We start from the raw sequence: 15,811 nt of genomic DNA, 5'->3' as shown, positions 1-15,811 counted from the left end.
GTATGGTGTCAACATGATTATTTCACTGTTCCAAATCACGTCGTAGCCTATCAGACCTGAAAATCTGCATTGTGGATTTTAATGGCTCCGATGGAATACCTTCAACAAACACTGAGAGAGCAAACTGCGTAGTGTCTTCAGCTCGGTGTTTCATACTTTCACCTTACAAAGTCTAAATTTCAACATTTTTTTAGTTTATAACGTCAGAATTTGGGCTTTTTTAAACTTGGAAATTTCTAGTTTGGTTTCTTGAAAAAATACAATGTTATAATCTCACAAATTATATTAAAAAAAAAAAACTGATCCTCTATTATGTAGCCTTTTAGGGTGGCCCTATTATGCCATCATGATTATGAAAAAATATATAGCGCTTAACAAATTTATTAGACCATCCTAACCCTAACCAAAGTAAGGTTTATGCCACAGCTTCCCTAAATTAACAGCACTGGTAATTACTGAAATAACTTCTTATGCTTCTGCAATGGTTAATACACCAATATGTAGAAGCTCTTTAACACAAATGATATTTTTAATGTTAAAATATAACTACTTTTGTTATCCATGAAGTTTCAAATTGACTGATTTACAAAAAAACTGAATAAACAGTAAAGCACATCATTATTTCTTGATTAATATGTCAAATTATAGTTTTTACTCGCATTCCTGAACAAAAAAATAAGTTTTAGTAGTCTAATGTTATGCTTGATTAATTTCTGACTTCTCAGAGAAGCCCAGTGAGCTGGCTTAAATTTGGGTGAATTTAGTTTGAAATTCCTCATTCCTGTTCAAAATGGTAAACCGTGGAGAGCTCACTGAAAATGAAAGTGTCCGCATTAAAGCACTTCATGATGCTGGATGGTCTTTGAGACAAACATGACAGGTGGTCTAATACATTTGTTAAGCACTGTATATATATATATATATATATATATATATATATATATATGTATATAAATATAATTTTGACAGTGTCAGAGCAGACAGGGCCCTGCGCCTCTCCTGAGATCTTTTGCACTGCCCCCAGGGTTGCCTGGACCCCATGATGGGAACCGCTGATATAAGACACCCCTCTCAAAGAGACAGTGGTAGACCAGCAACTCCTGTGTTCCTCAGGTTAAAATTACATCTACAAGTCTGGATGCTTTTAGGAAGGCAATATAAAGGCTGACACAGATCAAAATCAAAGAAAAAAAACCTCATAAACCTCTTGTAACCTTTAGGATCTGTGTTTTTTTTCTGGCACCGCCTTTTTTCTAAACCACTGCAGTTCAGCGATTAATGCTCAGCGTCCTAAGCTCAAAAACGTCACTGGCAGCTGTTTATGTCGCACTCATTCAAAAGTAGTTCAGCTTTTAGAACACAGCTGTGCTCTTGAATGTCACTTTTCCTTACCAACCAATCACAGTCAAGGAGGGGCAAGACCTCTGGTCTTAACTCCGTCTTTAAACAACGGTGGAGAAGAAATTGACTTGTCTTTTTAAAATTACAATTACCAGGTCTATAACTGCTATTTCTGGACAGGACTCCTTGGCATTATTAAGTTTTCTAAGGATAATTTCCTTAAATTAAAGCAAACAATAAACAAAAAACAAAAAACAAACAAACAAACAAACAAACAAACAAAAAAAAACGAAAAAACTGACCTAATGGTCACAGCTGAAGGAAGCACTAGTGATGTGAGCCAGATTGCATAACTCTAGCATCAATAAGCATTAGTGGGAATGCTCTGAAATTAAGGGCATGAGCGCTGCCAGGACAAAAAAAATGCTGTTAATACACACAGGACTTTAACATTCAGACCACAAAACATGTAAAAATAGTGCCCAGTTTTAAAAGTACCCAGATACCCATTCAACTTGCCTTTCTTAACAACACATCTGCTCTTTCCCTCACATTTGTTTGGATGTCATTAAATCTTTCTTTAATCATGCTTATTTTATAATCTATTCTCATTCTGCACCCTAATCTCTCATTGATTCGTGCTGCATTAACAGTCAATGTTTTCAACTGCACCACTATGGCCAAAAATGTAATTTGCCATACATCACACACTTTGTCAAACAGCAGCAGTGCTCTGGACTCAGCCGACCTGGTCACCCCCCCTCTTGCTTTAGAATCCGTAAGAGGAAACCACGAGGCAGTCCTGGAGGGTCCTCTAGGTCGAGTTTTAAGAGACTGGTGTGCTGCAGTGTCCTCTTGTGCTAAATCAGTCAGCGGTCTGGGACACTGGCGTCCAAAAGACTCCACGTTAGTGCCTTTACCCGAGGTCACCTGTGTTTTATTCTAGGTACCTTTGCCGGACTTCCTGGTCTGGATCGGGGACACAGGGTTACCTTTTGCTGGCTGGTCGCACCTGGTGCCTCATCCAGCCTGTTGGTGCTGAAGAGAAAGAGTGGAGAGAGAGGAAGTCAGAGAGGGTAAAGGTGAGAAACAATTTAATATCTCAATTTCAACCTTTGGTACTTACAGCGTGGTTCACCTGTTTGCCGTGGGTTACTGGCACTGCTCCCAAAAGAAGACTGGAAGTTATGGATGGTTTCCTGAAGGATCTGCCTCTCTCGGCCCTGAGGACAGAAAACATACTCCTCATAAGCCAGGTAACAGCTTCTGGCAAAGAGGATGCTCCTGCTATACTTCCCTCTGGTATCTGATAGAAGTCCTTTTAATAATTTCTATCCAGCTCTGATGGCTCACAATGTTCTTATTATTTCCAGACACAATATTAAGTTTTTCAGTGGGAAAAAAGTCTGACCTAAGTCCTGAGAAAGCTGAAAAGACAACAAATTCCTGTGAGGTTTCATTTTAAAGAGGCACTGTATATGATTAAGGAGACAAACCTTTCCAGCGTTGAGCTCTGATATTGCAGCCAGGATCTGTTGTCTTGGTCCGTCTGTTTTGATGCCAAGTTCCTTCAGGTCTCCGTCTGTTAAAGTCAGAAAAGCTTCCATATCCACCTAGAGGAGGAGAAAACAATCCTAAACACAATGCGAAGCATGCAGAGCTGTAAAGATGAGCACAGTCCTTTCAGCTATGCAGCCTAGTAATGAGAATATAGAAATGCAGGTTTTATTCACATTCAGTTTTAATATATGAGTGAATATGAGTGCTAATACTGAGATCAATGTTTAAAATAAAAATGTAGCCAATGTCATTCTATCATCACTTCTTATAATGAAACACTCCCGCCATGTCTATATTTTCTCTCGTGTTTGACCATGAAAACAGACCAGAGGGCTCCCAACAGGTGACTTCTTCTGCCAGGTAGATAATCTTGTTCTGGATTCAGCAGTGAGGTGTGCTAGATCATTGGTTCCCAACCTTTTTTCCTAAGACCCCTCCCTACTTCTTGCATCTAAAGCTGTGTTTCCACTAGGTGGTACAATTTGGTATGGTTTGGTATGATTAACCCAAAATAGTTTGCGCTTCCACAGACAACTGCACCTTCACTGGGCTGGTGGTGTTGTAAGCTGGATGACAAAGATAGGCCACCAGTTAGAAGGCCTCCTTACGCCTCACATCACCGTCCAATTCCCTCTGCACCTCCTTTGTCACCGATAATCACCAAGAAGGCCTGTGCCTCCGAGGTCATTTATGTGTGGTGTTACACACTGACATGGTTAATTATAAATATAAACTTCTTTCAAAATCTATGGGATATTTAAACACTGCAGGTTCCCTGCTTGTGTTTACTACCACTGTCACATGGGAAATGACAACCAACCAGTGAACTGCATTGTCTTTTGTGTGTGCAGTTCCACAGTTTAGGGACAGATACGTAAGCTTGACACCCCTACGGAAGGGTGCCAAAAAAGTTGGACAGTACCAGTCAGCTAGTTGGGACTTGTTCCAACTTTTAATAATGGGAACGCAAATAAAAGCGTACCATGCTGTACTGAAATGAACCAGACTGCTCAGCAGAAACGACTTATTAGAAAAATAAATAAATAAATAAATTAGAAAAGCCAAGCCTTCTCCTGGACCAGCATAGATGAATTAAATACAGTTCTAATTGTTTTCATTAATAAAATCCCAACAGAATAGGCTGACACCCACTTTTTTCTTGCAATGACTATACGCATAAACTATGTGTCTAATACTGATTTTAAAATTATGTGCAAATCTATTTTGACATTATCAAAGTAGACAGAGCCTCATGCCCCCCCTGAGAGCTTTGGCATCCTGAACCCCAGGTTAGGCACCATTATACTAGATGAAAGCATTTAATAGATGTGGCACTACAGATAAACAATAGTTTCTTATACCGGTTTAGGTCACATTATTTGCCAATGACTACATATTTAGTGCCCAGAAATTAAAAGTAAGAATACCTCCTGCTCCTCAAAGATGGGCTGGTATTTTTCCAGGGAAAGTTTCTTCAAAATACCAGACAGCTCATCTGAAAAAAGAAATCACATTTTAGAGTGTGAAAACAATATTACACTGTTCCTATTATGGATCAGGGTGCACACAAGGCTTTTCAGAATACCAGGATTTAAACTTACATACAACAATGATGGAATCAAACAACATAGATACCTGTACCACAGCAGCAAAAAACAGAAGTCAAAAGCACCCAAAAATGAGACATTTCTTGTTTTCAGTTAACAGAAAATGCAAGCAAAGGTCTACACACAGGCTAAACTGCAAAAGTAAACTGACAATATTTTGGTTGATATCATCTACTATGTTCTCTGTTAGTAAGAGATGCAAACATAACTTTTACATCTTAATGTGACACTAAAAACACTTCTGAAACTTCAATATTTGCAGGCTTGTCTTGCAAAATATGACTGGAAATCTAAAGTGATTTTAGACACATGTACTTTTCCTTGCTATTAATCATTACAATAGAGGAGACTGTATAATTCTGCACAGTTTTAAAATGTCAAAAACAATCAAGAATGTTAAGAGCCTCAGTAGATACAGTATATGACCCTGTTTTAGTCTGTGTGAATGGTAAAGCTTGCTTAAATGGCTAAATTATTGCCTCTTATTTCATCTGTTGACAATTAACAACTAGAATTACTTAGATCTAAGTATATGTGTGTATACATACACAATACTTTAAGAAATGTATTAACAATTTAGTAGCAATCAAAACAAGTAGAGATCTTTCATGCAATGAGGCACCTGAAAAGATTTTTACTGATGCAAAATCATGCTCTGTGTATATGAGCAGAAAGTTTCAGTAGCAATAATTGTAGCAATCACAGTCCCTCTTTAACATATCAGCTTGACAGTAAATACTGTTTTCTTGCTTTTTTGCTTAGTTTAATTGCTGAACTAACATGGAATTAATGCCTGCCCACAGAGTGAAATTCAGATGAATTTGGTGTCACCTTCATCAGTGATGGTCCCACTGCTGGAGCCCCCGCTGCTCTTAGAGCGAGGATGTGAAGAGGCTGACGACAGAGAGTCTCCCGGCCCAGTTGGGGGTTTGGGTGTTGGGGAAGGTGACGGGGTGAGAGTGGGTGACGTGCTCTTTGAGGTGGAGGAGTTTCCTGACTGAGGTCTCTTCTTCAGCTCCATCTTCTGCAGAGGAATAAAGAAAGCACAAGTTTAGTGACAGGAAAGAAGACATTTAAAGTCATGACAGAGAGAAGACACAGACTCTTCTGGAGTGGAGGTCTGAGGCAACCAGGCTGGGGTGGGTGTGGATGTCTGGGAGGCTGATGTCAGGCAGCGGCAGGCCGGGGGCTGAGGAGGGGAGGGAGGGTGTGTTCTGTGGCTGACTCTGCTGTTTCTCTGGTGGTTGAGTCTTCACATCTACGAGACCTGCTGCACGTTTCCTTTGTGCTGCTATCTGTGAGAGAACGCTGTCTGCACTGCCACCTGGTGGAAGAAAGATGCACAAGAGTCACATATGATTTGCTGCCATTGTTTAAGGGTGTAAATAAGGAAAAGTGTATGTTTTTGTAAACCTGAGCGGTTGTGAGAGTCCCGGTTGATCCCTGCAACTCCATTGGAGCCTCCTGAGGAGTGGGGGGAGTGGTAATGACCAGAGTTTGATGGCGAGGAGGAGGAGGGCCCCTTAGGGATGCTGGGAAACTTAATTGACCTACTGACCACACGACTGATGGACGTCTGACACATAAATGACACAATGAGGAAGAGAGCAGACTAAGAAACCTAACGACAGGATTTCATCTGAGTTTTCTGTGTTGTACTCACAATGTCTGAGTTTCCACTGCTGTTCAGTTTCCTCTGTGGGGGCATTGGCAGACGGGGGGCTTCATTCTTTCCCTCCCTGAGGAGGCGTGATCGGTCTGAGTTCCAGGGTTCAAAGTTGGACGGAGGGAGAAAGGGAGGGATCACAGCTTTGAGCTTGTCATTGGGTAGACGGGTCAAAGGTGCACCACTTCTGAGCTACAGGAGATGGAAAACATAAATCACTGAAACAATTTCACCAATAACAACCAGAAATCTAAATAACAAAGCACTTATTGAAACAGTTTTAAAACCCCAGACCCTTCACTGATTACATTAAGAATCAATACACAAAAATAACAGCTTTGCTGGAGGTTCAGTGAGCCAAATATTATTATTTCTTTCTGCTGTGCAATAAACTATTTAATTTTAACATTGCCCAACATTGATTATTTTAAATAAAATCCTCCTACCATAGTGGTTATAAGAAAGTCCTCCTTTTCTGAGGTTGCTCTGCAAAGACCTGTAAAAAAGAACAAAATATTGACATATTCACTGGAACATATCTTTATGCAAAATTGTACCTATTTAAAGTCGTATTACTCTTCAAATGTATTTTTAGATATAGAAGATGTTAAAACAATTCTGCATGATATGTTAAAGATGTAATGTAAAATAAGTGATTACATAAATATTAACATCCTTTAAAGTGACTGGCCTAATTCAACAGAGGTTCAGCCAGTTAGTGCTTGTAGTCTCACAATTGGTGAAATGGGGATCAGTGATTGTAGTATAAAGAGACCTGTATCTGGAAAGTCCAGTCACTGGTAAATCAGTGTTGCTGGCTACCATTACACCATCAAGGCAAAAGAACACTCCAAGGAACTCAGAAAAAAAATGGTTATTGAAAAGTCTAAGTCAGTGGATGGACACAAAAACATTTCCAAGGCTCTGAACATCCTCAGAATTCAGTTAAATTCATCATTGAGAAATAAAGGAGTATGGCACATCAGGCTGTCCTCACAAACTGTGTGAGCATGCAAGAAGGAGACTAGTGAGAAAGGCCACCAAGACACCTATGACTACTCTGAAGGAGTTACAAGCTTCAGCAGCTGAGATGGGAGAGACTCTGCATATAACAACTGCTGGCCAGGTCTCTTTACCAGTCAAAGCTTTATGGGAGAGTGGCAAAGAGAAAGACACTGTTAAAGAAAACTCAGATTAAATCTGGACTAGATACATACAGCGAAAGCTACACAGAAATGGTAGAAAAGAAAAGACAACAAGGGGAATGTTCTGTAGTGACCAAGTCAAAGCCCAGACCTCAATCCAATAGAGAATTTGTGGCTTGACTTGAAAAGGTCTGATCCCTGTGCACCTGACAGAGATTAAGCAGTTTAACAAAAAAGAATGGAGAAAAACTGCAGTGTTCAGATGTTTCAGCCTGACTGAGACCCATCCACGCGGACTGTGATTGCAGCCAAAGGTGACTTCTAAATACTGACTTCAAGTTGGTGAATATTTATGCAACCTTATTTTACATTACGTATTTTCATCTAATTGTCATTACTTTGTAGAAGTCAGTTTTTCACGTTGATGTTAAAGACTGGGTTTCTGTGGTCAAAAAAAGCCAGATTATGTCAACCATGATTGATTTATGAAACTTAAAAAAAAAAAAAAAGGTCAAACATCCAAGGGGGTGAATACTTTTCATAGGCTTAGTACATGCACACATTACTCAGTCACGTAGTTAACTTGTTAGCCAGAGACACAGCTGAACTTTATGGATGTATTGAAAGCCCAGTGGACCAGAACATAAACAAGCGTGCAGGCTGATGACAGTTCAGCATACAACCACTGACAAATGTAAAAACTGAAAACAGATTCAAAATTTAATCATGGTCCTGCATTCAAGACCCTTTAAAAGCCTCAATTTCCACTAAATTAATTTATCCACTTTTAATACTTTATGAGATGCTGAAGACACCCGAGGCAGGCTTTGTTATGTTTTTGAAATGGGCTGAAATTTGTCTCACCAGCATCTTTGGTCTTCACGGCCCAGGCGGTGCTCATGTCGTTCCCTCCTGAAGAAGGGCTCGGTGCCAGCGTCCCGTTGGACTCAGCAGTGGGTTTCCTCTCTGCTTTCATTGTGGAATCCAATGAGGTTTCAGCATCGTCAGGAAACGGAGCGAGGCGATTGGATGAGAGGCCGTGTCTCAGCGTGTGGGTCAACTTTAGCCGCCTGAATCGATTTGACATCCGACTCCACCAGGACTGAGAGGGAGACGAGCCAAACACACAAGAGTCACAGAGTGGAATTTTTCATTCTTAAACTGACAGACAAAATTTAATCTTATCACAGCTGGTTTGTAACAGGACTTGTCTTCTACCTTCAGTCCCCCCTTGTCATCAGGCGGTACCGGAACGTTGTTGAGTGATTGTCGGCTTTTGGAACGAGTCATTAATACCCTACCACGGTGTTTGGACTTGTCTTTGCTGACCTGCATACACACTGATGCTAACAGACGCACCAACTCAGTGTCTGTGAAGTGTCAGAGAAAACAGAATAAAAATCAGGATGGACTGACAAAAACTTAGACTTAGAACAAGACAAGATTTCAATGCACTCTCATGTTAAATGTCTTATAGTTTAAGATCAACAACTTAAAGAAAGAGTAACATCTAAAGGATTTAACTGTGTAAACATTCATTTGCATTTCTGAAAAATCATGTTTCCACAGGCTTACATATGTAAAAGAAAATTATCTGTTACTAATGTTATCAACAGTATTTTAACACAGAAGTGTTTTATCTGAAAAAATATCTTAAAGAATAATTTAAAAAGTAATGATATTTGAGGTACCTGGGTCGTTCAGCAACATCACCAAGTCAAAGGCCGTGTATCCATTCTTGGCTCTGAGGTTCACATCAGCTCCCTGACTCAGCAGGTACTTCACAATGTCTTTATTACTGGAACAAAAAGAGAAAACAAACCAATTAACTGCTCTCTTACTGAGGCTTGGAATAAAGAGCTAATCAAATAAAAAGTATCCCCTTCTTACCCATGATACGTAGCCTGCATTAAAGCTGTCCATCCATGAACGGCATCTTGTTTGTTGACGTCGGCCTTCTTCTCTACCATTAGCTGCACCACCTCTAACTGACCGCTCACTGCCGCCATCATGAGGGGAGATGCTCCCTCCTGATTGGATGAATTCACCTGAGTGGGATCCTCCTCCAAGATCTCTTTGACCAGCTGGGAATTTCCTGAAACAGCAAACACATTTATGATAGATGATACTGGAAATATCAAATATAATCAAATCAGTGGAATCACCAGCTTATATTACAACCTAAACAGAATTTAGTTGAAGCTTTTCTGCCTCTGTAAAGTTTAAATTTGACTCACCCAGCTTGAGGGCACTGAAAACATCGGGTCTTCTTCTATCGTCGTCTGTGAAGAAAACAGAAAGACTGAGAACAGAAAAGAGCTGTGGTATTCTTTGAAACAACAGCTGTTCTTGGACACTCTCCACATATTTTAGTATCATCTGTTAGTGAGGAGGGGTTTGTGTAAATAATCAGAGAGGAGATCACTGCTCACACTAATAACAGAGTACAGTGAACAAAGAGAAAAGAAGAAGAAACCTGGCAGAGCACAGAAACATTTACTTTTCAATGCAGTTATGTTGTAGGCTGATACTAAAAAAACTCTTTTCTCTCAGATTCCTCCAATTTCTTTTGATTGCTGCTGAAATGTTTCTCCACTTGAATGGCATCCATGTGTGGTAAATTAAATTGACTGGACATGATTTGGAAAGCACACACTTCTCTATTGAAGGCATCACAGCTGACAATGATACCAGAGCAAAAACCAAGCCATGAGGTCAAAGGAACTGCCTGCAGAGCTCTGAGACAGGGCACAGATCCAATCTTCTAATAGAGACAAGATAGAGAGACATCTTAATCAACATGTCTTCTAAAATTTAAGACCTCTCACTGGTGAAAATCTGACTTTTTAAGACTTTTCAAGGATCTGCAGGAACCCTGAAAAACCCTTTTAGAATCCAGGGTATCTTTGCCAAACTATTGTATGTCACTTCCTGTTAAGACCTAACCTGACACTTAAACTGAATAGTGTTTACACCTGAAGTAGTGGTGAAAAGTCAACAGAGATGAAAGAGGCTGAGAGACAGTACTGCTGGTTTCACTCTCACATTAGTGTTAATTGTAGTGTAGACACAGACACACAGAAACAGGCTGATGTTACTTAAAACAATGAAGAGGAAAGTCAGCATTTCAAATCTATCTATCCACAATCCCAAAAACTACGCAAATAGCTCACAGCACTAACCAGGAAGGCCACTTTCAACAGCTTTTCTCCATTAATTCATCCATGAAACAGAAAACAGTGAATTATTATTTAACAAATCTTCTTTATAAAGTGCTGTTTTCATTGGTCATAGTTCGAAACTAGAAGTCAGCTGTGGAGTCGGGCCGGGCTGAGCAGCATGTGTCTACGATGTTTTGCTCTTGCTTTGATTGAGCCCTGTTTTGAAGTTAGATACAGTGCAATAAATTCCAGCTTCAGGATACCCTTTTTGCACCTGTACATAGATTTGTTTTGCAACCAGCAAGATGCTGACATCCATTCCTACACATGGTGATAAAACAGATATTAAAAAAACAACAACATTTGAGGAAAAAGAGTTTTTAAAACAAACAAAAATCTGAAAAAACAGATGATAAAAATGTTATTTAAATAAAACCTATGAAAAAATATCTATAGTAACTAACTTTTGAAATTGAGTTACAGTATGTAGAATTTATCCACTGAAATATCTATATTAATTCAAAAAGTGACCATTCCTATGTATGTGATATATACTTTTAACTGAATCTCAAATATTTCCTGACATTTTAAAAGACAGAGAGATCCTTCATTTTCATAACTGAAGCAGGATGTATCTTTTATGGAGGCTACTAAACAGAAAACCAACATTTTGTTTTCATTCATAAATTCCTCATAAGGCAGTTCCTGGTGAGTGTGGGGTTTCCATGTTGCAGAGGTGAGATTAAAGGGATACTTCAACATTGTGGCAAATTCGCCCATTGCCATAATCCCTATAGTCTTAGCAATAGGTTCGTTACCTTTAGTTGTTGGTGCAAGCTGTTTTAAGATCGGTGGGCCTGAGATACCAGCTGCTCTGCCTATTCTATGGAGTCTTACGGTATTCCGGCTTTCCCTCATCAAACTCATCAAATACACAATCCAACAACTCCAAAACGATCTCATGGACAAGTTGTGACCTGCACACTCACCAGGAACTGCCTTATTTAGCGTATTCCTCTCTCATTATGAGAAATTTATGAATGAAAACAAAATTTTGTTTTTCTGTTTAGTAAATACGCCTTATGAGGTGCCATTTTTATTGAACAGTCCTCAATTCAAAACAAGAGAGGGGAGCTGGGCAGCACTGGTCTGTACTTATCATACTGTGTTACTGGTTTGGTTGTGAGACCCCTGGTGGTGGAATTCAAATACTGTGCATTTAAGCTAGGGTAAAGCAAGTTCAGAACCAAAATAAACAAATAAATAAATAACTGAAAAGATACCAATTAGACCTTTAAGCTATGAGGATCTAGAAACAGTTTACTGAGTAGTACACAAATGCTGCTAGTTGAAGGGTAAACAATGTGTAAACTTTTTAATATCTTTTTCAACTTTTGGTTCATAAAACTTGCACTGTTTACTTTGTATGAAATGCTTTAGCACTTAATATCCATCCATCCATTTTCTATACCCCTTATTCCATTCCGGGTCGGGGGTCAATTAATATCAATAAATAAATTTGAATTTTACATGCAGAGTGAAACATCACCTGTCTGTGGTCTGACGGTGGTGATGGAGTCCAGGTACGCCTTGATGTCTCTCTGTTTCAGCTGCATGGCGAGTTCAAACGCTGTCTTAGACAGGACGTTTACTCTGTCAGGGTCGGCTCCTCGCTCCACCAGCTGCTGGGCTACACCCACCTTGAAACACACACAAATTTATTAGAATTTAGCCAGTGACAGACCTTTATGTATCTTTTCTAAGATCATCAAATTTTCCGTACTCTTGAGACTTTCTTCACGTTGAAGTGTTGTGAAACAGTACAGTCTCAGTACTCAGTTCTTTCAAATATTAGTAGTACCAAGACACCAAAGCTTTGAAAAACTACAGCTATTTCATATGATAGATGCACTGTAGTGGAAGGAATCCATCAAAAAGTTCAAGCAAAGTCCTGCACACTGTATATATTGCACAAATACATTACATGGCCAGTGTTTTTTGTGCAACAGAGGCTGTTTAGCTGCAAATTTTTGGCAATTAAAAACAAGAAATTAACCAATACTGCATTCATTTTTGTTGTTGTGGTATCAAATCATGCATGGATGATATTTGGTGTTTACTGTAGATTTTTTTTGACGTTTAATATTTTGGCACTCTATTTTTGTATTAAAACAACCCCAATTTCTGCTTGGTGCAGGTGCATGGGAGAGGAGTGAATCTGCAGGCAAACTCCTGAGCACTGTCTTAATTGCACAAAAGTTGGTTTACCTAGTTTTATAGTACATATTGTATTGTGGGGAGAATGTATTGTTTTAGAGGAGAACTACACAGTCTGGGGTGCTTAGTGCTCCTATCTCTGTTGCCATTGAATCAAAACAGTTATCAGAATGGTTTGAACTAGTCTCTTATCAAAGTTTACATTTCTATCATCATGACTACTCTAGTTTGACTGCAGCTTATTCTCTGATGAACAAATATATCAAAGTCCGGTAAACCATCTTAAAGCCCACCTTTCCACTAAGCGTTGCTGCCATCAATGGTCCCCAGCCGGTGGTCTTCTGGGAGAAGTTGACATCAGAGCCCCACTCCAGCAACAGACGCACTGTGGCCTCGTGTCCATACTGAGCTGCAACCATCAGAGCTATGATGTCCATAAACTCTCTACCTCCTCCTCCTGGACAACCTTCAGCAGCTCCAAAACCAGCTCCACTGAGGACCCAGAGGGGCCAGACAAGGATTAAAAAAATGATTAAGGGCTCTATTCAAATAATTTCTAATGGCCAGTTCAAAGTTATAGGACCAAACCTGCAGCTGTTGTTGTTGTTCCCGTTAGACACAGCGTCTGAAGCAAGAGCCAGATGATCGTAGTCGTCAACGTAGGCCCGGTTCTCCAGGAGCAGCTTCACCACGTGAGTGTGTCCCCCTCGGGCTGCCATAGTCAGGACACTTGCTCCAAGTCTGTTTCGTCCATTAATCTCTGCCCCATTTTCCAGCAAGATGTGTGCAACTGTAAGATGACCAAACCTGGGTGAAAAGACAGAGTAAATGATTAATAAATATTACTCACTCAATGGTAGGCTTTCTGTTCATTCTGATCTTTCTCTCATATTTATGATTAACCTAATAATTTTGACTTAGTTAAAACGGCGACATTTTATATCATAATTACAACTTCTCTCTCATAATGGCATTTCATCTAAAAAAAGTTTTGACTTTTCATCTCACAATTACAGATTCTTATCTCGATTTGACTTTTGGCTCATAATTTTGACTTTAATCTCAGAAAAATGAATTTTTATCTCATAATTATCACATTTATCATCTCAATTTGATGTTTTATCCCATGATTTTGATTTTTATCACAGAATAATGGATGTTTATCTCATAGTTTGACTTATCTCATAAATATGACTTTATATCTCATAATCAGGACTTTTTATCTCAGAATTTTAGCTTTTATCACATCATTATAACTTATCTCACAATTTTGACTTTTCCTCTCATAATAATGAATTTGTATCTAATAATGATCCATTTGTATCTCATGATTTTGATTTTGTTTTTCCATAATAATAAATTTTCTCTCCTAATTTTGACTTTTCCCCCTACAAATGTTTTTTCTTTATTGCATGATTATGACTTTTTATCTTATAATTATGACTTATATTTATTTTTACGTTTTAAATCATAATTATAACTTTTTATTACATAAATGAATTTTTAATCTCAGATTTTAGACTTTATCTCATTATTATTAATATTTATCTCATAATTTTGACTTTGACTATTACAATGGCTGACAATCCAATATGTAAGACTTATGATTTTTTTTATTCATGTTTTAAAAATTCACAAACTTTCATATACTTTCTTTACAGCTTCCATGCTACTTAAAAGTCACCAGCTAACACGATGTGAAAGTGAAATACATTCGAGTTTTTTTTTTACCAAACTCTGTGTTTCTTATAGACGATTTTATGAGCCGGCTTTAACATGTCTTGCGTTGTATTGTCACATGTTTCAGAGCCGGCAGTACAATATAAAATATTAAATCCACATATGTTTACGTAGAGTTTGGTGTGCAGAGTTCTTCAGCCTCACCTAGCAGCCTGCATCAGCGGGGTCCAGCCGTAGTTGTTCCGGCTGTCCACTGAAGCTCCTTTCCGAAGCAGAAATCGGACCAGGTTTTCATAACCACTTGCAGAGGCGAACTGCAAGGCGGTGTTCCCCTCCTCGTCCGTGCAGTCCACCGGTACCAGAGACAACATGTCCGCGGTGTTACACTCCGAACCAGCCTCTGACCGCAGCCTGCTCTGCCGCCCGGACTCTCTCGGTGCTCCGGGCTCCAAGATGCCCCGGGCGGTGTCATAGTCCCCCTCGTCACAGGCACGGAAAAGCAGCAGCGAATTTGCAGGGACACCGAAATTCATCTCCACGCTTAGAGAGTGAGTTTTTCTCTGATTACCTCCCGTTAGCTTCACTTACAGTAACGGTCCAAAAGTTTCCCTCTGTCCCTCGGCGGCGGCCTGTGTTTGGAAGTCATGACGTACATAGAAATAGAATCTCAGAGTGAAAGACAGCTAACTATTCTCAAACATAACACGTAAACCAGTGTCTTTATTTTTCTACTCAATCTTTTTTCTGACTTTCTAGACGGGCATGACAAAACAACTTTCTGGCAACCGGTCGCCACTGCCCGGTTCCGTTACTTGTTTTGGAATCTGAATAGCATCAATGTTGAGGCGAAATAAGATTAGACTTCCGCTTTTATCTTCCACAATAAAAGCATGACAAGATACGCCATAGCTCATGCTCAAATACGTCTTACGTTAAATTTTTAGTGGTAAGCAAGACATCCAGGCTGGTCTTTGACTTACAAAATATGTTTTTTCTTTGTTTATACAAAAATAATCACAATTCTGTTGCAAATAAGTGTATTAAATTGCACTTGAGTACAGGTATAAAGAGGTAGACTTCAGAATTTTCTCAGGGAAGGACACCAGAAAATACATATACGTAGGCCTGTTACATTACATGCAAATGTGTTGTCATTTTCTGGGTTATATACAAGGAGTTGGGCAGTTTTTGTGTTACCCAGCTGCTGGTTTACATTGTTGTTGGGTCAAAGTATGTCAGCATAGATGCCACACTCGTGCTTTACTTGCCATATTTTCATTTAATTTGATTTAAAAAAGTAAAACTTCCATGTATTCTAGATTCATCATACATAACGTGCATTATTTCAAGCCTTTTTTAACTTAAATTATTAACTGTCAAATTATTATTATCATTAGAAATCATTAAAATACATGTTTGTATTCTATTTTGGAC

The 15,811-nt window shown here is 39.1% G+C and overlaps 1 protein-coding gene across 1 annotated transcript; it reads right to left on the bottom strand.

The window, feature by feature from the left end:
* Window positions 1–902: 902 nt before the first annotated feature.
* On the bottom strand, window positions 903–15,190 carry LOC121527606 (ankyrin repeat and SAM domain-containing protein 6-like). Its single transcript, XM_041814619.1, has 18 exons — window positions 14,582–15,190; window positions 13,286–13,504; window positions 12,991–13,189; window positions 12,030–12,180; window positions 9,557–9,601; window positions 9,210–9,414; window positions 9,011–9,117; window positions 8,538–8,689; window positions 8,184–8,421; window positions 6,621–6,670; window positions 6,172–6,366; window positions 5,922–6,084; window positions 5,612–5,832; window positions 5,340–5,532; window positions 4,329–4,396; window positions 2,838–2,954; window positions 2,468–2,564; window positions 903–2,379 (listed from the first exon to the last, which is right to left on the bottom strand). The coding sequence occupies exons 1-18, from the start codon at window positions 14,908–14,910 to the stop codon at window positions 2,330–2,332; spliced, it is 2,799 nt and encodes a 932-aa protein (XP_041670553.1). The 5' UTR covers window positions 14,911–15,190; the 3' UTR covers window positions 903–2,329.
* Window positions 15,191–15,811: the final 621 nt, after the last annotated feature.

This window comes from Cheilinus undulatus, linkage group 19 (genome assembly GCF_018320785.1).
Source record: "Cheilinus undulatus linkage group 19, ASM1832078v1, whole genome shotgun sequence".
Taxonomy (NCBI): domain Eukaryota; kingdom Metazoa; phylum Chordata; class Actinopteri; order Labriformes; family Labridae; genus Cheilinus; species Cheilinus undulatus.
This window is presented reverse-complemented; position numbering and strand designations above follow the sequence as displayed.